The sequence below is a fragment of the Rhinatrema bivittatum genome, chromosome 8, assembly GCF_901001135.1.
Source record: "Rhinatrema bivittatum chromosome 8, aRhiBiv1.1, whole genome shotgun sequence".
Taxonomy (NCBI): domain Eukaryota; kingdom Metazoa; phylum Chordata; class Amphibia; order Gymnophiona; family Rhinatrematidae; genus Rhinatrema; species Rhinatrema bivittatum.
The window spans coordinates 268,752,675-268,779,196 of record NC_042622.1 but is presented as its reverse complement, the minus strand read 5'-3'; the positions used below and the strand labels follow the sequence as shown (position 1 = coordinate 268,779,196).

General features: G+C 46.3%; 1 protein-coding gene across 1 annotated transcript in view; it reads right to left on the bottom strand.

Annotated features, from left to right (window-relative positions):
• Window positions 1-25,520, bottom strand: part of LOC115097632 (fibrillin-2-like) — a 421,199-nt gene extending 395,679 nt beyond the window's left edge. The window contains 2 exon segments of the mRNA XM_029613571.1: window positions 4,707-4,992; window positions 25,383-25,520. Of these exon segments, the coding sequence (XP_029469431.1) occupies window positions 4,707-4,879 (173 nt within the window). The 5' untranslated portion in view covers window positions 4,880-4,992; window positions 25,383-25,520.
• Between the last annotated feature and the right edge of the window lie 1,002 nt (window positions 25,521-26,522).

Below are 26,522 nucleotides of genomic sequence, written 5' to 3'. Positions count from 1 at the left end.
TTCCCTTGATGGGATCCAAGGGGAAGCAGAAACACTCAGACCAAAGGGTCCAAAGCTGGGGGGGGTTATATGACAGAGTGACCCCGTTTTCCCCCTTTAAACCTGTGCGGAACCAGACATGGGGCCTGGTTCACCTTAAATCCCACAGAGGGAGAGAGTTTTGTGGGCAGGACCCTGTGGGGTAGGGGAGAGGCCTGAGGGTGGGACCAGCTGGGGAGCATAAGAGTGTAAGCCCAGCTGGGATCAGGAGGCCCCTCCGGCTCCAGGAGAGGCAGCTCCTGTAAACGTATGCCGACTCAAAGCCCAGGGCGTGGGACGTGGTACTGCAAAGGTAGGCAGCCGTTCTATTGTGCTGAAGTGCTGTAACTTGAATAAAGTTTTATCTGCATCAGAAAAGGCTGGACTCCGCGTGGCTTGGTGCCTCCCGTCTGGGAAGCACCGCTAGGTTTCCCACAGACCCCCAGGGAGTTCCAGACATTGCTGCGAAAAATAACCGATGTATATAGTCACTTCTGAAAAGTTCAAGGCATTTGTGAAAAGCAAATTGGATTTATGGCGCCACCATTTCACTGTTTTATTTTAGTTTTTTATGTATTTAAAATCTTTTCTATACCGTCGCTAAGTCATATACCATGGCAACGGTTTACATGTAGGCACATAAATTAATGTAGGTGAGGGCGTACTATAGTACATTCTAACAGGTGCCGCTAAAGGTTCGGTTACAATATATCATTAAAGACAATCAATTGTTTAGTGGGGTAGGTCATGACCAATTGTACCAGTAAGGTACTGTTCATGGGTAAAATTCACTATTCATAGTGTTACAATTATGTTTATAGTGATGTAGAGTTCATGGACCACTCTACTGTACAATCCTAAGTGCTGGGCGCCGGCGTTCTTCTGCCTGTTCCTAAATATTTCCTATTCTCCCGTCTCTTTATAAAATGCTTGTTTGAAAAGCCATGTTTTTAAACTTTTCTTAAAGGTTTTGAGATCTCTTTGCAATCTGATCTCTAGGGGCATTGTGTTCCAAAGTGTGGGGTCTGCTAAAGATAAGGCCCTTTCTCTTACCTGGGTTAGTCTCGCTGTCTTTACTGAAGGGATGGTTAAGAGAGCTTTATTTGCTGATAGAAGGTTTCTGTTTGGGATGTGTACTCGTAATGCTGTGTTTAGCCAGTCCGATTTCTCATCATGCATTAGTTTATGTATGGTACATAGGGTTTTGTATTTAATTCTGAGTTCAATAGGTAACCAATGTAGTTCCGCCAGGGTTTCAGTTATGTGGTCCCTCCTACTTTTTCCGGTTAATATTCTAGCTGCTGTGTTTTCACCCCATGTCAAATGGTCAAGCCAGGGGAATGGTACACGTGATTAAAGATTCACTAAAATAGATCCCATCAAAGGAAATAGGCCAAGCCAGCTTGTGCCTTTCCTACTTGCAGGGTATACAATAAAACAAAGTCGAGAAGAAATGCTCATGAATCACCATCCAGAGCCTTGTTTAGATTATCTACACCTGACTTGGCTACAGGTCTTCATGAGAGGCGATGTTCTACTAAATGAGGCAGAATCATCTAATCCGCTGCAAATGTTTGAAAAGGATGAGCCAGCCCTCGGGCAAAGCTACAGCTCTGTACTGAAGTGGGTGCAGCTACCATCATGAAGGCAATCAAAATCTGTTCCATGGCCCAGGAGAATGGCTCTCACCAGCAGTGCCCACAGGACCTGGGCTCGATGCCTGGGCCAGCCAGGGCTCGGGAGGCTGTAGAGGAAAGAGTTCAGAGCCCTTGGGAGGAGGGGAAGCATGAGGCTAGAGGACTACGATTGCACACTCCTGGACGAGGGTCGCTTGCATTTATTTATTTATTTGTTTGTTGAGTTTTATATACCGTCATTCAGTAGAGCCATCATAACGGTTTACAAAAATATACACTCTCTTAACAGTTGTGCAAAAAGTATAACAGAGTGGATGTTAAACAGAAGTTCAACATTTCAAGTCCAGAAAGTATTATTAAGTGGGACGAGGAGGATGTGTAGGTTCTGCTTGGAGAGAAGTTATTCTGAGGTTTTTGGATGAAAGTTCAGTTGTGAGTTGGGATGTTCAGAAGTATGAAGGTCAGTGTAGCATTTGCGATACATTAATGTTTTTAGGTCTTTTTTGAACGTTTTGAGGTTGTGCTGGGTCCTCAGATCTTTAGGTAGGGAGTTCCAAAGTTTAGGGGAGGCAATGGAAAAGGCTCTCTCTCTTGTTGTTGCCAGATGTGCATCTCTGATGGGGGGAGGGGGGGGGGTGTTTAAGCATCCTGAGTTATTAGAGCGTAGGTTTCTTGGAGGATTCTGGGGGATTATGTTTAAGGTATTTAGTCCATGATGATCATTGTTTAGAATTTTGTGAATGTTGGTCATTAATTTGTGTTCGATGCCTGCTTTAATTGGGAGCCAATGAAGTGATGTCAATATGGGCGTTATGTGTTCATTTCTTTTCGTTCCTGTTAGGACTCTGGCAGCTGAGTTCTGCAGAATCTGGAGCGGTTTGATGGCATAAAAATAAATAAATTAATAAAAATTTAAATTTAAAAAAAAATGGAGTGGTCTGATGTCTGGCATAAAAATAAGGGAGGGCGATCTAAAGCAGGGTTAAAATATTTATTTTAGTTATTTATTTATTTAAACATTTTTATATACCGGCATTAGTTGTGGACATCATGCCGGTTTACATCAAAACTGGCAAAGTATGGAAATTACATTTTAACAGGGAATTAGAAACTGGGAGCAGGGTAAACAATTAAATAGGATAGATGAGAAATAACAGTAACATTAACATTAACATGGTTCCTCGGTGTGAACGAGGAGAGAGGATAACAACATATGGTTCCTCAGTAAGAGGAAGATGGAACAGATGCAATGTGTTCTATTTTTTATTGCAGGAGGTGTGAGTTTTTATTCTGGGTAGGCATGTTTGAACAACCATACCCGCGTGGTAATGAAGGATTATGCTGCGGGTTCCCAGCTCTGGTTCCAATTTGAACTGGAAGCATTACGGGTGTAGGAGGAAACTGCTGGTACCCTCCGCTCTCCCCCTCCCCTGATGGGATGACCCGGTGCTATCACGGAAAGCAACCTCGCAAGTTATGTGCCAGTGCACCGCACTGGAGCAGCCTGTGCTTTCTGCCCCCTGGTATACGGTCCCTCCTTTACTAAAGCCGGCTGAAGGGCCACCCTGTTTTGGGGGGCCTTGTGAAAGGGCGGAGCCATTACCCAGATGGCAACGCCCGCCGAGCCGCACGCACCCGAAAGCCACGTGGCTGCCATCACACCACTGACGCCAAGCATCGCACGCCCACTCAGCACCGCAGGGGATTCAGGTCTGACCACGCGAAAGACCCGACTGCATCACTTGCGGGGGGGGGGGGGGGGGGGCTGCGTATTCAGCCTAAGTTGGCAGCCCAGTGCATTCTAGATGAGAGTTGCTCGATTATCCGTCTCTACATCCACTGCAGCGTTTCTCTGTTTCTGTGGCAACAGCACGTTCAGGCTTTGAGCATCTGTGCTATATCAACTTCCTGCTTGTCCTCACTCTGGGAGACAAATACTATACTCCCAGTAGCAAGGGACCCCTATCAAGGTTACATCCCAGCTGCCTTGAGATGTGAGCACAAAAGTTCCCTTTTAGTGATGTCTAGGAAAAAAAAAACAGAATGGCAGAGGGCCTCCTTTTAAATGCTTAAAGGTGAATTTAAGTACATCAATTAGGGGATGCGCGACGAAGCTGGGTTTGGTGCGCCGACCGCATTTTAAAACGCACCCAGATAAGCACGTGTAAAACCCGCTGTGCACACATCTGAAAAGTTTCCAAAAAGGGGCGGGGAATGGGCGTGGCCTGGACAGGGCTTGAGCGTTTTGGGGGGGCCTGGCCAAGAGATGTGCACGTAAATATTTATGCGCCCGGTGTTGCGCACCAAGGTCCCCTGCTGCGTAACTGCTTCTGCTATGGATGACGTAGAGGTTGTCAAATAAAAGGATCGAGCCATTTCTGAGGGGCTTAAATAGTTTGGGGCAATTGGGGGAGTGCAGGCTATTGAACCAGGGGGGATTTGGAGGACCTAGATGTTAACTGGGCGTACTGGTGGAACGGACTGGTAAAGTGGCCATGATGTGGGCACATGCCCCTTTTAAAACGTATTTATGTATTTTATTTTATTTGTGGTATTTAAAAGATTTCTTACCCACTTTTCCACAGTTCAGGGCGGGATACAGTAAAAACATCCATAATGATTAAAACATAAAGCAACATTACAAGACAAGAACGGATCTCAAAGAATCGCAAAAAAAAAAATCCCCGACTTACGTAGTAGAAATGGGATTTGTGCACCATGCACGCGTCCCCTTAAAATTTGGCGCCCATGTGCACGCGGCCAGATTATTTTATAAAGTGCGCGCATATCCACGCCCAAGTTATAAAAAGACCGCATCCCTGGCTGCTGGCCGACGCACGTGTGCCCATGTGTGCCCGTGAGCCGGTTTGAACGTTACCATCTCCGAAACTGATCTTACCCTGTGTCGCATGGCCTGGGGCTTTAGCGCATCACAGAATATAAGCCGAGGAGGGCTTTGTGTAACAAGGTGAGTGCAGCGTGCCCCGCAGGGAGAACACGTTGTACTCACTGTGGCTTTTCCCAGCCTCACGTGCAGTCGGGGGGCCTTACCCTCTCAGTGTGTCCTGTCCTCGCCTCCTCACTCTGTTGACCGTCTGTCTATCGTCATAGCCTGCAAACCTGTCCACCTGAAGGTCTCCGTGCTCATGCTGGCTGTGGGCCTCTTCCAGGTACGACATCACCGTGCAACCCAGCAGAAACTTAGCCAGCCACGACACCACCATGATGGCAGCGGGAGGGGGGGGGGGGGGGGGAGCAGTCCCGGCTACCTCCTGCAGATCCCTTTCTGCCTGGATCTTCCTGGCTGTCCCCTTGATGAAGCTTCCAGCCGACGGCCCTGTATTTAAAAAAAATTGCAAATATCACCAGTGCTGCTAAAGGTAAAGGCAGAAAGAGCATCGAGCCCTGCACAGAGGCATCCCAGCTGGGAACAGTATCATGGATGTCTATGTGAAACCCAGAGCGTAACTTCCCAGGTCAGTGGGTTACTATACACACACACACACTGCAACATAATCCCCTGATGAAAAGCAGTGATGTTGCCAGTGTTCACTGTGCCCTGGCAAGATACCTGCCAACTGACCTAGAGCTGCCCGAGTGCATGGTTTCTGGAGAGAAATTCCAGACCAGGACTGTCTTTTTGACATTGCAACAGTTTTGATTTCAAGTGGAAGCCACAGAGCTATCCATTCCACAAAGCATGCACAGCCTCCACGGTATGCAGATCTAAGCTCATGCATATTCAGTGTGGACGTCCTGAAAACCTGGCCTTGTTTGTGTCTCGAGGCCCGGAGCTGGCCACCCCTGCAATAGGATGCAAATTTCAAGATGGCAACACAGAAATGGAGGACCAAGGGCAGTAGAGATAAGGGCCGCAATATTACTTGTGCAATATCGCGGGGACCACCTAGAAAGCAGAGTACGTAAAGCCAGCACCAGCTCCTGATTCCTCAGGTAGCCAATTATTCAGGTGTGGGCACAGTGCTGATTAAGATTAAGTCCAGTATACTCTTCCACTTTATTTCTGTTCCGAAGGATTGATTACAACATCTAATCTAGTGCTGTGCCCCTCCCCCAAAGGATCATCATTTTCTGATCCATCCTGGTTTCTTCTCAACACCCTTTCTCCTGATGCATTGTGGTAGCTGCAGGGCCAGGTGCAAACAGAACTACAAGTAACACAATGCATTGGGAAATATGGAGTCAGAAAAGCAAATATCTCTACCCATTCCGCATGTAACTAACCGGGGGCCCCGCTTGACTTTCGTTGAAGGACAGCAAAGCAGTAAACCCAAGCCCAGCGGAAGCTCCAGGGCTTTGGGGGTGGGGTGTGACAGTGCTCCCAAAATCCCAGATGAATGAACGGTCTAAGAACAGAAGAAGTGCCTTGCTGAGTCAGAGCAATTTGCTCGCCGAGCCCAGTGCCCGACAGTGGCCGGTCCCCGAAAGCAGATTTCATTTTCGGCTGCTCACTCCCTTTTGTCAGCCGCTGGATCTCCCCTCCGGCACTTTCTTCCATTAATTTTCCCAAACCCTTTTGAAATCCAGCTGCGCCCGCTGCCTTGATCCTGTATCCTCGGGCAGGGCATGCCACAGCTTAACACGTGCTCCGGTGTGTCTTAGATCTGCCACCTGTTACTTTCAGTGTATGCCCCCTAGTCCTAGTCTTACCTGAAAGGGTACATAACTGCTCCCTATTTACCTGCTCTATTTCACGGATGGTTTTGTAGACCCCCATCATATCCCCCCTCAGCCGTCTCTTCTCCAAGCTGAACAGCCCTAACCTCTTCCGCCTTTCCTCATAGGGAAGCCATTGATTGCAAACTGGCTAAAAGACAGGACACAGAGAGTAGGATTAAATGGGCAATTTTCTCAGTGGAAGGGAGTGGACAGTGGAGTGCCTCAGGGATCTGTATTGGGACCCTTACTGTTCAATATATTTATAAATGATCTGGAAAGAAATACGATGAGTGAGATAATCAAATTTGCAGATGACACAAAATTGTTCAGAGTAGTTAAATCACAAGCAGATTGTGATAAATTGCAGGAAGACCTTGTGAGACTGGAAAATTGGGCATCCAAATGGCAGATGAAATTTAATGTGGATAAGTGCAAGGTGATGCATATAGGGAAAAATAACCCATGCTATAATTACATGATGTTGGGTTCCATTTTAGGTGCTACAACCCAAGAAAGAGATCTAAGTGTCATAGAGGATAACACATTGAAATCGTCGGTACAGTGTGCTGCGGCAGTCAAAAAAGCAAACAGAATGTTGGGAATTATTAGAAAAGGAATGATGAATAAAACGGAAAATGTCATAATGCCTCTGTATCGCTCCATGGTGAGACCGCACCTTGAATACTGTGTACAATTCTGGTCGCCGTATCTCAAAAAAGATATAATTGCGATGGAGAAGGTACAGAGAAGGGCTACCAAAATGATAAGGGGAATGGAACAACTCCCCTATGAGGAAAGACTAAAGAGGTTAGGACTTTTCAGCTTGGAGAAGAGACGACTGAGGGGGGATATGATAGAGGTGTTTAAAATCATGAGAGGTCTAGAACGGGTAGATGTGAATCGGTTATTTACTCTTTCGGATAGTAGAAAGACTAGGGGACACTCCATGAAGTTAGCATGGGGCACATTTAAAACTAATCGGAGAAAGTTCTTTTTTACTCAACGCACAATTAAACTCTGGAATTTGTTGCCAGAGGATGTGGTTAGTGCAGTTAGTATAGCTGAGTTTAAAAAAGGATTGGATAAGTTCTTGGAGGAGAAGTCCATTACCTGCTATTAAGTTCACTTAGAGAATAGCCACTGCCATTAGCAATGGTAACATGGAATAGACTTAGTTTTTGGGTACTTGCCAGGTTCTTATGGCCTGGATTGGCCACTATTGGAAACAGGATGCTGGGCTTGATGGACCCTTGGTCTGACCCAGTATGGCATTTTCTTATGTTCTTATTCCATGTCCTTAACCATTTTTGTTGCCCTTCTCTGTACATTTTCTAACTCCTCTGTAACATAGCTGTTTTATGTACATTTAAAAAAAAAAAAAAAATATATATATATATATATATATATATATATATATATAAAGAGGATTTTTAGAGGAGATTGTGACTGCAACACCAAATGCCTTACACACACCTGGTGTAAGGTGACCTCCTGATCTGCTTTTAAAAGATTTGTTCCATTCTGGGGGCTAAAATCCATTTGAACTTATTAAAAAAAAAAATAAAACCTGATTTTCTGGGGGATTTTGTATGGAAAACAGATTTCGTGTCTTCAGAGGAAGAGATTCACTGCTCCCAGAGTAGGGAAATTATGGACCATTTTACCAGTGGAGGCTGTCACAGCTACAAGCCTGATCCCGGCATAGACAGAGCCCTAAGTAACTACAACTGGAGGAAATGGGCTTCCATGACTCTGATGACGTAGACCAAATCACACTACCTAATACGATGTAATGCCTGCCCCCTGCTTTCAAACACTATCTAAGGTTTTTCTTGAAACAGCTACTTTAAAAAAAGAAAAAAAGGCAGTGCCTATTTTCACCCCCAGGATAGCGGTTCTCACCTTTTATTTATGTATTTATTTATTTATTTAGCGGCTTTTCTATACCAACATTAGAGGGTACATCACGTCTGTTTACATCAAACAATAGGTAGAAAACCTAATTAGCCTATAGGACCCGCACACCTCTAAGCCATTTCCTATCAGTATATCCTTTTTCTCACACTGCCAAGCTACAATTCGTATATTCACACTCTAAACTTCCTACTTTTCAACATATACACCTCTTGTCTACTCCAACACACAGCTCACATCTCTACTATTATATCTCCCCTGAACTAATGGGATGGATTGCAGCGGGATCGAGCCAGCTAAGTAATGCACCTAGCAATGCTGTGAAAATGCACTTCATATAACCCAATTATATCCAATCATCCTCATTATCATGCATGATTCACTCAAAATTATTACCCACGGCTCTAAATGGCACAAGAACATAACGGGCTATGGCCCCCATCGGGCACAGATGAAGCCCTGCAGTCCTTCCTAGCAGTGGTTTCTGAGATAATACTGGAACACCCTAGGATATTAATCCCGATGTGACTTCAATATCCGGGCAGATAAGCCAGACCTAGACCCTGCCCATGACTTTATGACTTCAGTAGATGCATTGGGCCTAAGCCAATTAGTCAACAAGCCAAGCCACGATATGGGTCACACACTCATAACCTGGTTCTCATAACATACACCAGTTACTGCAAGACCTATCAAGTGAGAGCATGCAGACCATTCAGCTGTCCTGGTCCAATCCACATATGATACTTTTCAAACTACAAATACTACCATCACAGAAAATCAAGAGTGCAAATAAACAAAACAGCAGGTCAAAACCAACTACACGCAAAACCAGAAGCCCTTCTGCATACTCTAAAAAGCCAATTACAGCAAACACCTCACCTTAGCCACTTTCCTGTTCGACACCTGGATATAGATCTAGAAACAGGCTGAGCATTGTCGCCCCGGCGAAAATCTGCCGTATCAAAAAAGCCAGGGCCTAATCCTTGGTTCACACTGGAACTAAAGGAACAAAAACAAGCTAAAAGAAGGTTTAGAGCAAAAGTGCCGAAAAACAGAACCACAGGCTGAGAAGAATGACTGCAGATGATACCAAGTGGACCACTGCAGAGCCATTTACCAAGGGCAAAGAAGGCATATATCTCACGAGAACAACTGTCCAACCAAAAACCTCACCCAGAGAACCATTCTTGGCAGTCAGCGAGTTCTTAGGATCCCACCTCCTTCTCTGGCATCAGAGGTTCTTTACTGATAAAATCACACACATCCAGTCAGAGCTGCCTGTGGATCCTGAAGGAAGCCTTGCACCGATACAACTGCCCGCACGCTCCTCCATTCTCTCACTGCCTTTTGCCCTATACTAGAGGAAAACAAATGCCCTTTCTCACTGATCTCAAAATTACAAAAATGCCATGAGGGGCCTGGAACCTCCCGGATAATCAAACAAGGCAAATCCAGACTCCTCAATCACCTCCAGCCCATATTCATCAGTGCATCATTAGCAGAGAGGGACACCTATCGGATACTTCCTGAGATCTACATTCAGAAGTTAGCCGGCTAAAATGGAATAATTGGGCACTTATCTGAATAAATTCTAGCCAGCTAATAAGTTATTTATTTAGCCAGTTAAGTTAGGGGCTTTCTGAGGACACAACTAGGAGGAATTAAGTTATCCAGCTAAGTCTGGTCAGGCAAAATAGCTGTCCTAAAATTAGCTGGTTAAAGATAGCCGGCTGTATTCAATAGTGCTCTACAGTCAGCTGGATAAGTTTATCCAGCTAATTTTGCTATATAGTTCTCTATAAGACCAACTTCAAAGAAACTTAGCCTGATCCCTACGAACTGAGTCACTGCCACCCAATCTCCAACCTGGCATTGGTAGGCCAAAAAAAGCTGTACTAGCACAGCTGTCCGAGCTCCTGCGGATCACAGATGCCCTGGACCCATTTCAATCCGACTTCAGATCCCACTACAACACAGAAACTGTAGTAATAAGCCTAACTGATGAACTGATGTGACTGTCTAGATCACAGACAAATAGCTTTACTGGTACTTCCTGACCTCCTAGCGGATCTATCTACTCAAGGGACCTAGGTCTAGCTAGCAGGCCACGCCCCATAATTCCTCCCAGACTCTCTCACTTGGATTTGCATTATCAGCACCCCCCCCCCCACACACACACACACACCACACTCTCTCTCTGCAGTACCACAGGGATCTATGGGGGCAATATTCAGCTCCTGAGCAACTCGGCTAGTTAACTGAATAAACCTATCTGGCTAACTATATATTCCCAGCTACCTTACAGTTAGCTGGATATTTTGCTTGCCCCCAAATTTATTTATATTATTTATTTCTTAATTTTTCTATACCGATGTTGGTGTATACCTTCACATCGGTTTACAATATTCCTTAAAATAAAATAAACATAAAATACATTTTAAAAAAACCCCCCATAAAATACAAGATTTCATAAAAAACAAAATGCGCTGAAAATTTAAACCGTTCATAAAAAATAAATAAAATTTCAATCATAAAAATACTAAAATTATATAAAATGGTCAAATGACATTTCAAGTAGCCCAGAACAGGTTTCAATACCTAGGGGTCTTTATTCCTTGGAACTGGGGAGATATTTACAAACTGAACTACGCTCTGGCAGTGAATAAGACTCAAACTGATCATAAAAACTGGGATGACTTGTTGATATCGTGGGCGAGTAGGATCAGCGTGTTTAAGATGAATGTTTTGCCTAGATTAATATACTTGTTCCAACACCGCCCCTATTCATTGGAGGGTTTTTCTCCTCCTTAGAAAGCTCCCTGTTGAAATGTATTTGGAAAGCTAAGACCTCTAGATCAAAATGTGAACTCTATAGATCTAACATAGAAGGGGGGTGCATGGCCTTACCATAGATTTGGGGGTTCTAGTGGGTGGCCAGAATAAGTTTTATCAAAGACCGGTTAAAGCGGGATGCAGCTCTGGCTTGGTTTTCCCTGGAGAGTGGAGCTGCAGAGAGCGAGGAACTGGACAATTTGCTGTTTTTACCTCCAACGCTGCTGCTGCTGGCTCGGAAACTGGTCAGATATAATCCCCTGATAGCATGAGCTCTCAAGAGCCTGGAGAGAGGTATGACCACTGTTTGCATCTCCCAAGGAATGTGCTGTCTCCTTTGTCCTCAGTATGTAATAACTCACATTTATCTATCCGTACATTTAATCCAGGGATGCAAAATTGGTGGGATAGGGATATAAAGACACCTTGGGCAACTCTGAGATGAGACGGGGTGGATGGCGTTCAGTGCTCTACGACAGATGACGCCCTGGAACCCACCACCGAGCTGTCGTACGATAACATCAGAGAAGTGATTTGTAAACTGGAAAGATCAGGCTGGGTACGGAGGGATCCCTCGCCTTTTGAGATGGTGCTAATGGAGGAAGACATAATTAGGAAGGTTAATGCTTTTATTTACAGGGCTATCCGGAAAGGGGAGGAATTCCTGTTACCCTTAATGAACAAGTGAAATAAGATTTAGGCCTAGAGCTTGTCTGGACGCAATGGCAATTAATATGAAAAAAGGCTTCGCAAATTTCTGTTTGCAGTAGGAGAGTAGAATTGATGCATAAACTTCTATATAGGGCCTATAGGTGTTAGGATTCGTGGATTTCGTGGGCCCTTGGCCTGAGGTGGAGGTTGATACTACCTGAGGGGTGGAGCCCCACAGGTCCTCACCGTCGGGAGGCAAGGTCAGCTGCAGCAGGGGACACAACTGTAGTTCAGTAGAGTGAGAACGTCCTGCGTCACTGCCATGTGACCGCAAGTACCTGCACTGGGATGTACTGTGAGGCATCCCGGGAAGCAGAGTGAAGAGGCACAGTTCGTAGGAGTCACAATACTTAAGCAGGACTAAAGAGACAGTTGTACCAGAACAGGAACCTCCAAGACTGAGGAGCGCAGGGCAGGCCCCGAGGAGCGGGGAGTGCAAGACAGGAACTTCTGGAGGATGGTGTGATGACGTAGGCGCTGTCCCGAGGAGCAGGGAAGCGCAGAGTCAGGTCTCTGATGTAGTGACGTAGGCGGCCATGAGGAGCGGGGAAGCGTAAAGTCTCTGGTGTCATGACATAGGTGGCCCCGAGGAGCGGGGAAGCATAGAGTAAAGTCTCTGATGTCGTGACAAAGGCTGCCCCGAGGAGCGGGGAAGCATAGAGTAAAATCTCTGATGTCGTGACGAAAGCTGCCCTGAGGAGCGGGGAAGCGTAAAGTCTCTGATGTCATGACATAGGTGGCCCCGAGGAGCGGGGAAGCATAGAGTAAAGTCTCTGATGTCATAACATAGGTGGCCCCGAGGAGCGGGGAAGCATAGAATAAAGTCTCTGATGTCGTGACGAAGGCTGCCCCGAGGAGTGGGGAAGCATAGAGATGGGATCTCTTATGAGCAGTGCCTAGGGCAACCCCGTGGAGCAGAGAAGCGATCAGGCAGGACCTCTGGAAAGGAGCACAGGGGCTACCCCCGAAGAGCAGGGAAGCCTGAAAACCAGGACGCCCAAAGGAAGCGCGAGCAGGCCCTCAAGGAGCGGGTACCCGAGCCAGAGTCCAAATCAGCCGTAGGAGATCCAAGACAGGAACTGCGGGTCCGGAGAGACGGGAACAAGCACCATAGGTGAAGGAACTCGTTGCCAAGTCGGTTGGCGTAGGCCAAAGGAGGTGCTTGTAAATCCCAACCTAGTGATGTCATCAGTCATGGCCGCCCCTGAGGTTCCCGCCATTGGGCCTTTAAAGGGAGGCCCGGTGGCACGCATGGGCACCTAGGAAGACCCAGAGTCGGCATTCCGGCCGCCACGATGAGTCTCGAGAACCTGGAGGTATGCGGCAGTAGCAGCGAGCCCCAGCCGCGAGTTCACCCGGAGAGGAGAGCAGGGCAACACATGACGTGAGTTGAGTCGGTCGCGGCGGCCCGCGGCCGGTCATAACAATAGGTACCCGGTCTTCTATACCAGGTTCTCTCCCAGGACCTCTAGACTATGCTGGAGGGGTTGTGGTCAGGACAATATTTACACGTATGTGGTGACCCCGCAATGTTATGTGACATTTTAAAAATGTTATTATTTTATTTTGTATATAAGTTACTAATTGAATGGTTGTTTGTATTGGTATCGTACATTGCTTCGAGTGATTCTTAATCAGTGAAGTGATTTATAAATACTAGGGCGCAGATATCTGGGGGGAGGCAAGCAGACAGAAAAAACCCTGCCTGCAGCAGTGAAAAAGCCTCTGTCGCCCCTCTGATATGTCAGGCCCTGCAGCAGCTTGCCATGCTTGCAGGTTGTTTCCAGCAGCGGCTTCGCTCACACCAGGCCCGTTTCAGTGGCAGCCACTCCTCTGACACAATCTCTGCCATCAGTGGCTCCTCTAGCAGCGGCAAGCCCACATCTTCAGCGGGCCAGCCTCCCTTTCAGCTCGTTGAACCGTGACAAAAAAAACAGTATTGGGGTCTTGCAGCCTGCCCCTTCCCCCAAGCTACGGTAAATCTACTCCCAACTCTCCCAGCATATCCACCCAGGCTTCCCACCCAGAACCTGTTCTGAGGTCCCTGCCTGGATCCCTCCCTAACCATCAATGTAAGTTAAAACTTTCTTTTCACTTATACGAGTGTGCATGTGTGTCATCGTGCGTGAGAGTGTGTGTATGTGACTCGGGGAATATGAATATGACCACAAGAACGGCAGCGAGCACGTGTGAGAGCGTGAGTGTGCATGTGTGTCATCGTGCGTGAGAGTGTGTGTATGTGACTCGGGGAATATGAATATGACCACGAGAACTGCAGCGAGCACGTGTGAGAGTGTGAGTGTGCATGTATGTCAGCGTGAGTGTGCATGTGTATCAAATGCGTGAGAGTGTGTGTATGTGACTCAGGGAATATGACTATGACCACGAGAATGGCAGCGAGCACGTGTGAGAGCGTGAGTGTGCATGTGTATCAAATGCGTGAGAGTGTGTGTATGTGACTCGGGGAATATGAATATGACCACGAGAACGGCAGCGAGCACGTGTGAGAGCGTGAGTGTGCATGTGTGTCATCGTGCGTGAGAGTGTGTGTATGTGACTCGGGGAATATGAATATGACCACGAGAACGGCAGCGAGCACGTGTGAGAGCGTGAGTGTGCATGTATGTCAGCGTGAGTGTGCATGTGTATCAAATGCGTGAGAGTGTGTGTATGTGACTCAGGGAATATGACTATGACCACGAGAACGGCAGCGAGCACGTGTGAGAGCGTGAGTGTGCATGTGTATCAAATGCGTGAGAGTGTGTGTATGTGACTCGGGGAATATGAATATGCCCACGAGAACGGCAGCGAGCACGTGTGAGAGCGTGAGTGTGCATGTGTGTCATCGTGCGTGAGAGTGTGTGTATGTGACTCGGGGAATATGAATATGACCACGAGAACGGCAGCGAGCACGTGTGAGAGTGTGAGTGTGCATGTATGTCAGCGTGAGTGTGCATGTGTATCAAATGCGTGAGAGTGTGTGTATGTGACTCGGGGAATATGACTATGACCACGAGAACGGCAGCGAGCACGTGTGAGAGCGTGAGTGTGCATGTGTGTCATCGTGCGTGAGAGTGTGTGTATGTGACTCGGGGAATATGAATATGACCACGAGAACTGCAGCGAGCACGTGTGAGAGTGTGAGTGTGCATGTATGTCAGCGTGAGTGTGCATGTGTGTCATCGTGCGTGAGAGTGTGTGTATGTGACTCGGGGAATATGAATATGACCACGAGAACGGCAGCGAGCACGTGTGAGAGCGTGAGTGTGCATGTATGTCAGCAGGTATGTATGCGTGTTCGTGGGCCCTTGTGCTGAGGCAGGATTAGTGCTACCTGCAGGGAGGAGCCGGATGAAGCAGAGGACCCAGCTGGAGCTTCACCTATACCAGCCCTCGTTCCCCTTGGGTTGAGCCTTTGGGTGCCAGGGTCAGCAGGTCTTAGGTGGGGGCCTCTGCTGATGGCGGAGGGGGGGTTCGTCAAAGGTCAGCCGGTTGAGACAGATGGAGGTCAGGTCAGGGCCGGTGCAAGGGTCTGCAGTGCCCTAGGCAGACCAGTGTAACACTGTGCCCCGCCCCTAGGCCCCTCCAAACCCACCTTTTGAGTAGAACGTGGCCCTGGTAGAGTGGTAGATATTTATATAGTCATGTTCTCCCTCTTATGTGCCCTCGCATGCTCTCTCTCTTTCTCTCTCATTGCAAAACCACGCGGCCTCCTTCTGGCTTGTGCTCCGCGACTGCTCTCATGCCTCCTTTGGCATTTTGAAAATGGCGCCCTCTTGTACCCTGACGGCGCCCTGCCCACGTTCGGCGCCCTAGGCGACTGCCTAGTCCTGCCTGATGGTCACACCGGCCCTGTGTCAGCTGTATCCAGAGGCAGGCAGCAGTCGGAGGCAGGCAGCGTTCAAATGTATCCGATGGCAGGCCGAGGGCAAACCAGGTATCCGTCCAATGGGAAAGGAGGGACGGATAGGCAGGGAGGCGAGGAAACGAGCAAGCGGGCAGTGAGGACAAAACAGAAGAACTGAAGACTGGGAGGCTGGGACTGAAGAACTGACAACAAGGCCGCTGGAACTGACGCGGGTAGCAACACTTGCTACTCAAAGTAGTGGGACCTGATGCTGAGGCGCTGGAGTAGAAATCCCGAGGGCCTTTTATAGGCCTAGCTACGTGAAGTCATCAGGGCGTGTCGTGGGGGATTTTCCTGCTGCGGGCCCTTTAAATGCTGCAGTGTCAGGCACACACACACACACACCGGAGGAGGAGTGAGGTGGCATGGAGTCAGTGGCGTCCTGCCACGAAGATGGCCATGGAGGTATTGCCACATCTGGGGGCCCGGACGAAGAGGTGAGGGCGGTGGTTCGCGGGTTTAGCACGCGGACCACCAAACGCAACAGTGTGAGCTTGTGTGTGACATAGGAAGATAGTAAATATTGTTTAAAAAAAAAAAAGACTCAAACGATCCTTCTAGTCTGCCTAGCAATTTTTGTTTAAAGTGTGAATCTCAGCATGAGCATGCCTATGTGCACCCGTGAGCCTGTGAGAATCTGTGTGAGCATGCATGTGCGCATGATTGAGTCAAGTTATGTTTGTGTATGAGTGAGTGAGCCTGTGTGTGAATCGGCATGTGTTTGAGACTGAGCGTGTGAGCAAGTCAGATTGTATGTGTGAGTGCGTGTGAGAGAGTTAGCATGTACGAGTCAGTGAACCATCCTCTTCTTGAGAGAGCTTGTGCATTCATCTCGCGCCCCACACCAATTGTGGGCGGGGGTGTGTGTGAAGGGAGGCGACATAAGAACATAAGAACATGCCATACTGGGTCAGACCAAGGGTCCATCAAGCCCAGCATCCTGTTTCCAACAATGGCCAATCCAGGCCATAAGAACCTGGCAAGTACCCAAAAACTAAGTCTATTCCATGTAACCATTGCTAATGGCAGTGGCTATTCTCTAAGTGAACTTAATAGCAGGTAATGGACTTCTCCTCCAAGAACTTATCCTTTTTTAAACACAGCTATACTAACTGCACGAACCACATTCTCTGGCAACAAATTCCAGAGTTTAATTGTGCATTGAGTAAAAAAGAACTTTCTCCGATTAGTTTTAAATGTGCCCCATGCTAACTTCATGGAGTGTCCCCTAGTCTTTCTACTATCCGAAAGAGTAAATAACCGATTCACATCTACCCGTTCTAGACCTCTCATGCAGATTGCAGGAAATGTTAAGGTTTGAGTATCCCCTTACGTAGGCAGGCACCCTGAACATTTGCCTGGCATGCCCTGAGTGAGTAGATGAGCAATTGAGTGAGAATGAACATTTTTATTTATTTATTTATTTATTTGCTATACCAATATTCGTTGGACCTCATCACATCGGTTCACATTATAACAGGTGTAATAGTATGACAGGGGTGTCTTACTATTTATATATTGTAACATTAAACCTTAATGGGTCAACATAGAACAAAAATAACAAATTAAGTATAGGATGTTGCAAAAGTCAGAAGTAGAACTGGGCTAGGGGGCTTCTAGCCATGTCTTCAATTGTTTTTTGAACGATTGGGTGGAAGGTTCCAGTCTGAGCTGGGAGGGTAGCTTGTTCCAGAGGGTGGGGCCAGCTACTGAGAAAGTACGTTGTCTGGTGGAGGTAAGAGTGTGTGAGTACATGAGAGACAGAGGACACACCCTCTACCCCTGACTAATCCACGATAATCTCAGCGTGATTGGAATCTAAAAGCCTATGTATGGACGGTAGGGGATTTTTTAATCCTTATTTATTTTAATTATTGGGTGTTAATATATTTACTGTATTGAAATATGTTATTGATGTTTGTGACATTTTTAACAGTTTTATCAGTTTTTAATTTGTCAGCTGTTCTGAAATATTTTTATTAGTATAGTTTTACTATTATGATTGATGTTTTATAGTTCTTGATTTTATTATTGTTGCATAAGGAATGGTAATGTTTATATTTTTCCATTGTCACACTGCAATCAGAGTCTGGCTTCTTGTAGTTTCCAGTTCAGTTTTTATCCGCACATTTCTTTTTGTACTTTATTTTGTATTTGGTGAGGGGTCCGTCTGTGTTCTGTAAGCATGACCCCGGTGAAGCATTCTGTTAACAGACCGATGCAGTATTTGTGCACGGAAAACGGGCGCTCAATGTTGAGTGCCTGCTTTCCTAACGCACGCCCAGTCACCTCTCCTGGGCGCGCAGTGCAATGCTTAAATAAGGGGTCGCGCTAAAAAGGAGGCGCTAGGGAAAATTGTGCGTCCCTAGGGCCTCCTCGGCATCGGCCGCACAGGAGAGGTGGCTGTCAGTGCGGGTTGAGAAAACGGATGCTAAATATGAGCTTCTGTTTTCTCCTGCTTGTGGAACAATATTGCACACCCAAGATACACAGCCTGGACCAGTTATCTTTCGCATGTACACTGAGCCCCTAGAATAATTTTTTTTTTCCCCCCAAGACCTTTTTTTTTTTTTCAACTGAATCTGCTTTCTGTGGCTCCTCCTACTTAGTATTGCAACGATACTAATAGGAGGAATCACAGAAAGCAGGATTTTATTATTTTTACCAATGAGCCCTTGAGCGTGGCATACCTTTATGGCAGCTCCGGGCTGGCGTAAAATTTGGCGCATTGCAATGGGCGCGTTGGCTGCACGGGACATTATTTTTTTTTTTGCATTGCGGGTATTATCTAATAGCCTCATCTACGTGGAATTTACGTGATGAGCACTATGAGCTAGGCGGTGGTTTGGACCCGCATTTTTGGACGCGCTAATCCCCGTATTGCATCAGGGGTTATGGACCCCCCCCCCCCCCCCACAATCGTGTGTTAAGCCGTGCGCTAGCCACAGTGCACGTTATAGCGTCGTCCTGTTCTTGTGTAGTTTCTATATAGGGGCCTATAGGAGCTTGGCTTGTTTTGTTTTCCTTTCCTAATAGCAGGTGTTAAAGGGCCTGGTGTAATATGTATGGTTGTTATAGGGCCTGGTGTAATATTTACGGTGTTATAGGGCCTGGTGTAATATTTACGGTGTTATAGGACCTGGTGTAATATGGATGGTTGTTATAGGGCCTGGTGTAATATGTATGGTTGTTATAGGGCCTAGTGTAATATGTATGGTTGTTATAGGGCCAGGTGTAATATGTATGGTTGTTATAGGGCCTGGTGTAATATGTATGGTTGTTATAGAGCCTGGTGTAATATGTATGGTGTTATAGGACCTGATGTAATATGTATGGTTGTTATAGAGCCTGGTGTAATATGTATGGTTGTTATAGGACCTGGTGTAATATTTACGGTGTTATAGGGCCTGGTGTAATATTTACGGTGTTATAGGACCTGGTGTAATATTTACGGTGTTATAGGACCTGGTGTAATATGTATGGTTGTTATAGGGCCAGGTGTAATATGTATGGTTGTTATAGAGCCTGGTGTAATATGTATGGTTGTTATAGGGCCTGGTGTAATATGTATGGTTGTTGCATTTATCATATGATATAATTGACAGCTACAATGAGCAGAAAGCACAACACAAGCACCTTTAGACATGGGCTACCAGTAGGATCAATAAATTTTGTTTATATAATTTGTAGCAGTGAGTTGTAGATTTTCTTAAAAGTTATTTATATTGATTACTTTATTTCCGTTTTGAATTGGTCAGGTGTGAATTTCACTGGTAATGTCCTACCTGGATGGGAGCAGCGGTGGGAGGAGGGCAACACCACCAACAGTGCCCCAAGGGTGATAAAAAGCTAAATCTGTCCCTGCTCCCAGCCGCGCTCAGGATGCCCTGACTTATCCAGCTAAAGCTGCACTTTCTAGACGAAAGAAGGAAAAGGGAGGATATGATTTACTATTCATCTATCTATCAGGGCCACAATAACATACCAGGAGGACATTGCACACATTAAAGGTAGCTGAAGGGGGACAAAAGGAAGGGGAGGAATTAGTTTTTCACTGATAGGTTGGTCGACACCTGGAACAGACTTCCAGCAGAGGTCGTAGGAGTCAAAACAGTGGTAGAGTTCAAGCAGGCCTGAGTCAGACACAAAAGACCTTAGTGGAAGAGGAAAAGACCATTGATAAGAGCAAGACCTGGGACAGCACAGTGGGCAAGAGCTTAAGTAGTCTGTGTCTTCTCACATCTTCTACATTTTTATACCAATTTTTGCAACCTGAGTCTATGGGAGGGTTTTGCTATAGCTGGTATATCTCCATGTCACATATATAGATATATATATAGATATATAGATATATATATATCTATATATATATATATGTATATAGATTATATATATATATATATATGTATATAGATTATATATATATATCTATATATATATATATGTATATAGATTATATATATATGTAAAGCACATGGAGGTAACCAGCACGGAGCGGCAGTTACTACCCAAATGAAAAAACAAAAGCTTGCTGGGCAGACTGGTTGAAGCATTCGTCTTTTTCTACCGTCATTTAGTCTCTCTCTCTCTCTCTATATATATATGTATTTCTAATTTTCTTTCGTTGATCTTATATTAGGCTCATAACAAAAACTCATTACATGCTTTGCCATATGTTGCCTGTTGGTTCCATTATTTTCTGCACAGGTTGATTCAGTCACGGTTTTTACCAGGTTGCTTAATCTCTGCTTTTCTTCAGGAAATCTGAACTGCAAGTCCGTAAATGGGTGAGGCCCAAACCAAAACTAGACCCAGCTGACAACCCTAAGTGTTCAGTCTCTCCCTCCAGTGTCCAGAGGCCCATTCAACTCTTTCACGGTGTTTGCCACAGCACAGTTTTTCTTCTTTTAATATCTGGATGATGTGCACAGGTTTGCATTTTAGGGAACATCTCTAAAATAGACTTTTAAACATCCTTTTCAAGATGGCCACCAGGATTCGGCTGCCGACAGGTTCTGTGCTTTTAAACTCCAGCTACTGCTACCTGTTGTTCCTTTGTCTGCGATTTCCTGGTGTAAGGTTATTTGGACTGAATGGCAAAGACAAGTTTGTACTGAGATAACTTCAATATGGGGTTAAAGGATGCCTGAGAATCTATGATTTCAGATACTGGTGCTCCTTTCAGACCTAAACAAGCATTTTACAGTGCTGATCAAAGATTACAACTGAAGCTTGATCAAAGGTACGGAGAAGGGCAACCAAAATGATAAAAAGGATGGAACAGCTCCGCAATGAGGAAAGGCTGATGAGGCTGTTCAGCTTGGAGAAGAGATGGCTGAGGGGGGATATGATAGAGGTCTTTAAAATCATGAAGTCTTGAACAGGTAGATGTGAATCGGTTATTTACACTTTCAAATAATAGAAGGACTAGGGGGCACTCTATGAAGTTAGCAAGTAGCACATTTAAGACTAATCAGAGAAAATTCTTTTTTACTCAACTCACAATTAAACTCTGGAATTTGTTGCCAGAGGATGTGGTTAGTGCAGTTACTGTAGCTGGGTTCAAAAAAAGGTTTGGATAAGTTCTTGGAGGAGAAGTCCATTAATGGCTATTAATCAAGTTTACTTAGGGAATAGCCACTGCTATTAATTGCATCAGTAGCATGGGATCTTCTTAGTTTTTGGGAACTTGCCAGGTTCTTATGGCCTGGATTGGCCACTGTTGGAAACAGGATGCTGGGCTTGATGGACCCTTGGTCTGACCCAGCATGGCAATTTCTTATGTTCTTAAAACATTGACCTCATTGAAAATAAACAGAAGTCAAAATTCAGGTCTTAGAAATAACATCAAGGAAGAGATGGACACATTAAAGAGGATAAGCTAATCCACGGGTGGCCAACTTCAGTTCCTAAGAGCCAACAAACTCGCCTGGTTTCCAGGACATCCATGACTGAATATGCATGAGCTGCATTTGCATACAGTGGAGGCAGTGCATGCAAATCTATCTCATGCAAATTCAGTATGGGTATCCTGGAAACCAGGCCAGTTTGTGGTTCATGAGGACTGCAGTCGGCCACCTCTGAACCAGTCAGAGCTGTGAAGCCAGTACTTGTATTTCATTAGCTCCGATTAATAAATATTCTGTCAGATTGAAAACTGAATTAGTAAAAAAAAGAAAAGAGGGTTAACATCAGGGGCTTTTTGGGCAGGCTAAGGATGCCAAAAATATTGGTCCTAAGGATCTGAAGGCAAAAATTAAAACTTTTTTTTTTTTTTGCTCAAAATGTGGATAGTTTGCCTCATACACTGCAGACTGATCAAGTTTATGGGATTGTTTGTAAAGAAAACTAATGTTGAATAGAAATATCCCACTGTCGTCTCAGTGACTGGAGGGTGTGTTTGGAGTTATGGTACGCCTATGATTTCATTTCATTCCTGAAGCTGATAAAAGACATTTCTGCGGGACTTATCAGGGGGAAAGGAAAGAATCTGAACGCGGGCTGACCGCAGCTTATGCCCCTGAACCATGATTTACATAAAGCTACACAAATAGGCATAGATAATTCTCAATTTTGAAAGAGGATTTTCCCCCCTTCATATCGGAGCCAAGATGTCTTACCTTTCGCCCACTTGGGCGTTTACAGAGTTATTTTGGGGGTTGGTAAAGAAATGTTTCTATTTTTGTCAGATTTTGACAAATGTCTTGGACAAGGAACCAATTTAATCTGTAACTTCAAATAACAAGACGACCCCCCAAGAAAAGCTTCAGGTAGCAACTGAAGGATTAACGATCTGCCCAGTCATCCCCCCTTATTTTGCTGTTTGGTTTGGAAATGCTTATGGAAAACCGAATGACTGGACTGGGTGTCTTCATACATATATTTGATCTTAAAGCCACAGCTGATGGCTGGAAAGTTGTTCAGTCATTTGAAGTGGACATGGGAGCAACAATTAAATTGTTTTCATTTTGTATCCTTTCAAATCCGAAAAAAAAAACCCCAAAAATTATATTTTGGGGGTATTTTTTCTTTTTAGCATGCATTAAACCATTTAGGTTGCAACAACAACAACAAAAAAGAACAAAAGAAAAATTACGTGGAAAAATAAACACATAAATACAAAACAAAATGCCATTTTTTTCCACCTATGCTACTAGGAGCTTGTAACTGCAGGGCAGTCATTATGCTTAGGGACCTTCCTTTTCAATTTTTATTTTATTTTCCTTGGGAGTTTCAATTCTAACCAATGCAAAAGTCATTTCCCACTGATTGCTTTTTGTTATTAACACTGAAATCCCCAGGAAAAATAACATAAAAAACTGAAAACGACGGTCCCTAATTATGTTGCATTGAGCTGCCCATGAGCTGTGAGCTCGCTAATTTCCCTCTTCTCTCCTTATTCAAAAGGACCCAGAATTCTTCTTTTAAAAACCTTCGCTTCTGAATCCCAAAGTATCTCACGCACAGATTTATCCCCCCCCCCCCCGCCCGAATGTGCCCTGCTCGCTTTATCGTTGTCTTGGGGGCTCCCCTTGTGCTAGAACTTGCAACTCCGCCTTTCAAGGAACGGGAGCGAAAAGCCAAGCAGAAATCAAATTAAAGGACAGGAGGAACCAGACGAGAGGGGGGGGGGGGGGGGGCTGGGCGGAGAGGCAACCCCCGCCCCCCCCTAGCGCCGGCCCGCCACGCCGGGGGGGGGGAGCAGCAACCCCAAGTCCTCGGGCAGCGACGGAAAGGCTCAGGACCGCACGTGCACCCTCCCGCCCAAGAGCTGCGGCCGCCAGAGACGAGAGGGGGGGGGGGGGGGAAACGGAGGCCCCAGGGGAGGAAAATGCTCACCCCCCCCTCCCCCCAAAATGCAGAGCCTGACGAGCTCTCGGGAATCCTCAAACCGTTATGAGCCTCACTCTTCGCCCTCTAACTGTTGGGCTTCTTCTTCCGTGATATTCAAGGGGGGGAAAAAGCAGATACCGCGCGGCAGAGTCAGGGATGCCTGCGCGCGCCCGCACGTGCTTACGTGCACTGCGCGCGCGGATCTCCACATAAGCGGCCGCTCTCTGCCTGTGCGCGCGTGAGTGGTGCACGTGCAATCGAACGCGTACGGGTGCGTCAGACCCCAGCGGAGCAAAGCTTGAAAAATCCTTTCAGCGACGGCAGGAAAAGTGTCCGTCCCCCCCCCCCCCCAGCAAAGGATTTCGGGGACGACGCTGCATTCTTCCCCAAAAAGTCACTCCGGCGGAATATTTCATTCAAACTGCAGAGGAAGTTTATAACCCAGCGCGCTTAAGTGCAAACACATTTCTACCTCGCGGTGAGGAGAAAAGAGGGGGGGGGGGCGGATTAAAAAATAAATAAATAAAATCCCAAACTCCCCAGCTCTCTTACACTGAAAAAAATAAAAAAATAATCATCAAGTCTTCTGTACTGCGGCCTCCTGCCCCCAGCCCTAACCCGCTCTGTGGGAGCCTGGGTTAGAGACCCCCCCCCCCCCCTGCTGCTGCAGCCGAGGACCCCCTGCAAGTTAACTTTCAGCTTCGTTCTTCAAACAGAAAACAAAAGAAAAGAGCTCTGGTGACGCCAGCAGAAAGCCCGAGCCCAGCCGCCGGCAGATCCCGCTCAACTTTGTTTCCCCCTTCTTTTTGTGAAGGATTTCGGGGGGGGGGGGGGCGCGGTAACCGCCACATGCAATGCTCTGAAAAGCGAAGGAAGGGGGGTGTTAAGGGGCCCGCCAGATCAATCCGCCCCCCCCCCCCCCAAAGCATCCCCCAAAGTCTCGCGCTTCTGTCAACGTCAAAAAGGCAAGGAAAAGGCAATGGGGGGGGGGGGGGGGAGCAGAGTCCGCCTCGGTCCCAGCCCCGCAGGGGCCCTGAGGTCAGACATGGGGGGGGAGGGGGGATGGAAAGCAGAGAAAGTTTCTGGGCTGCAAACCGATAAAGTCCCTGCAACAACAAAAAAAAAAGAAACAGCGCCCTGACCCCAGAAACATCGCTGCCTTTGTTACGTGCACCGGAGCGAGGGATTGCAAAGATTAAAGATTTGTGTTCAGAGCCTGCTTTTTTTTTCCTTTCCTCCTGATTCAAATGCAGAGAAGTTAAAGCACAAAAAAAACTTGCAAATCCACTTTCTCTGGGAAGAACCGCAGCAAAGTTAAAAAAAAAATATATATATATATATATATAATTATTATTATTATTATTATTATTAATAAGTTTTTTTTCTTCTTCTTCTCCTTAGGAAACATTAAAGCCTGAAACAGAACTGTACTTAAAGAAGCTCATCAGCTGAATGAAAGAACATTCCTGTCTGGTGGGCTGGGAGGCAAAGGGTTTTGCTGCCGTGAAGAAGTCAGCCCCGGGTGGGGAAGCCCTGTTAATAAATAAAACCATTAACTCTGGGGGGAGGGGGGAACTTATGGCAAAGTGGTCCAGTTCTGGGAGAGACCGTGCCAGTCTAGAACAGGGAGGGCAGATTTCCAGGGGGGAGCAGGAAAAGGAAAGTGATGAATGTCAAAACCAGAGGGATGGGAAGAAAAGAAAAGGAACAAAAAAAATTAGCATGAAAAGGTATGAAATATATTGCAGCTGAAGAGAAACAGGGTCAGCCCCTAGCCTGCAAAGAGGGCTTCAGGCTAAATTTTGTGGAAGAGGGAGGTGAGAGGAAAAAAAAATAATTGAAAATACCTTCTTTGTTGCTGGAATTGCTGGGGTATCCCAAGATCCTTTTGTCTGGTGGAGATGAGGGCAGAGAAGTGAGAACCGAGAAGCCCCTCACTCTTTAAAGAGGAAAGGGAATAGGTAGAGAGGAGAAGGCTGTTCTCCAGCCTGGGCTGAGGGGGAGGGCTCTTCAGCCCAGGGTTGCAGGAGGGGGGAGAGAGGAGACAGGGGCAGGGCCCTCCCTGCATTCTTCAACCAAAATGTTTTCACTTCAAGGAAAGGGGGCTGAGCTTTTCTGCCTGGGCAGCACCTCCGTGTCCCCTTCCTCTCTCTCCCATTCACGGAGGGAGCACACTCGGGTCACCCGTGGGAAGGGCGGCCAGCAAGCTGTATTTTAGGTTCATCTGTTTCCCTGTTTTTTTTATTTCTGTGGCTTCATCTTTTCAATAAGAGCCCTGGAAGCTGTGGTTGATTTCATGCCGGAGGGTGCTCGGAGTATTAAGTTGACAGAAGGGTTTTTGCCTTTTTTTTTTTTTGATACACATCATAGGAATCTTAAGATTTGCCAGACTGGGTTATGTCAAAGGTCTGGTCGGTGCAGGCCGGCATCCTGTCCCCTTGGGCAGGATACCGGGCTTCATAATTTCCCGGGTCCCCTAAACTTAGATTTAAGAAAAAAAAAAAGTACAAATTCAACTGAACAAAACCCAGCAGAGCCATTGGGTCTGGATGGTACCTTTACTGGGCTAAGGCATGAGGCTACAGCTTCAGGACTGGGTGTTGCTAGATGCCCTTGGGAAGCATTTTCTTAGCTGCTGGCCGTGGAAGGTCGCTGCTTGTACGCATTATCTGTGGTTTCGTGCTGCACGCCAGCAGCAGGGTTTTCTGTGCAATTTTTTTTTTTCATGTGGTTTTACTTACTGATGAAGAAAAAAAAAAAAGAAAAAGTTTCATTCAGGATTGTGAAACAAGAATTACTGTACTCTGCACTTTAAATCTGGCAAAACTGTAATTCTCGACTCCGCCTTCCCCAGAAGAGGATTTGGGGGGGGGGGGAAAATCCCCCCTCCCCCACTCTAAACTGAGTGGGATCCAAGGAGCGGCATCGGGCAGAGATTCGTGAATCCTGGAGTAGAGAGGTCACAAGCTCGAAATGTAAAACACTAT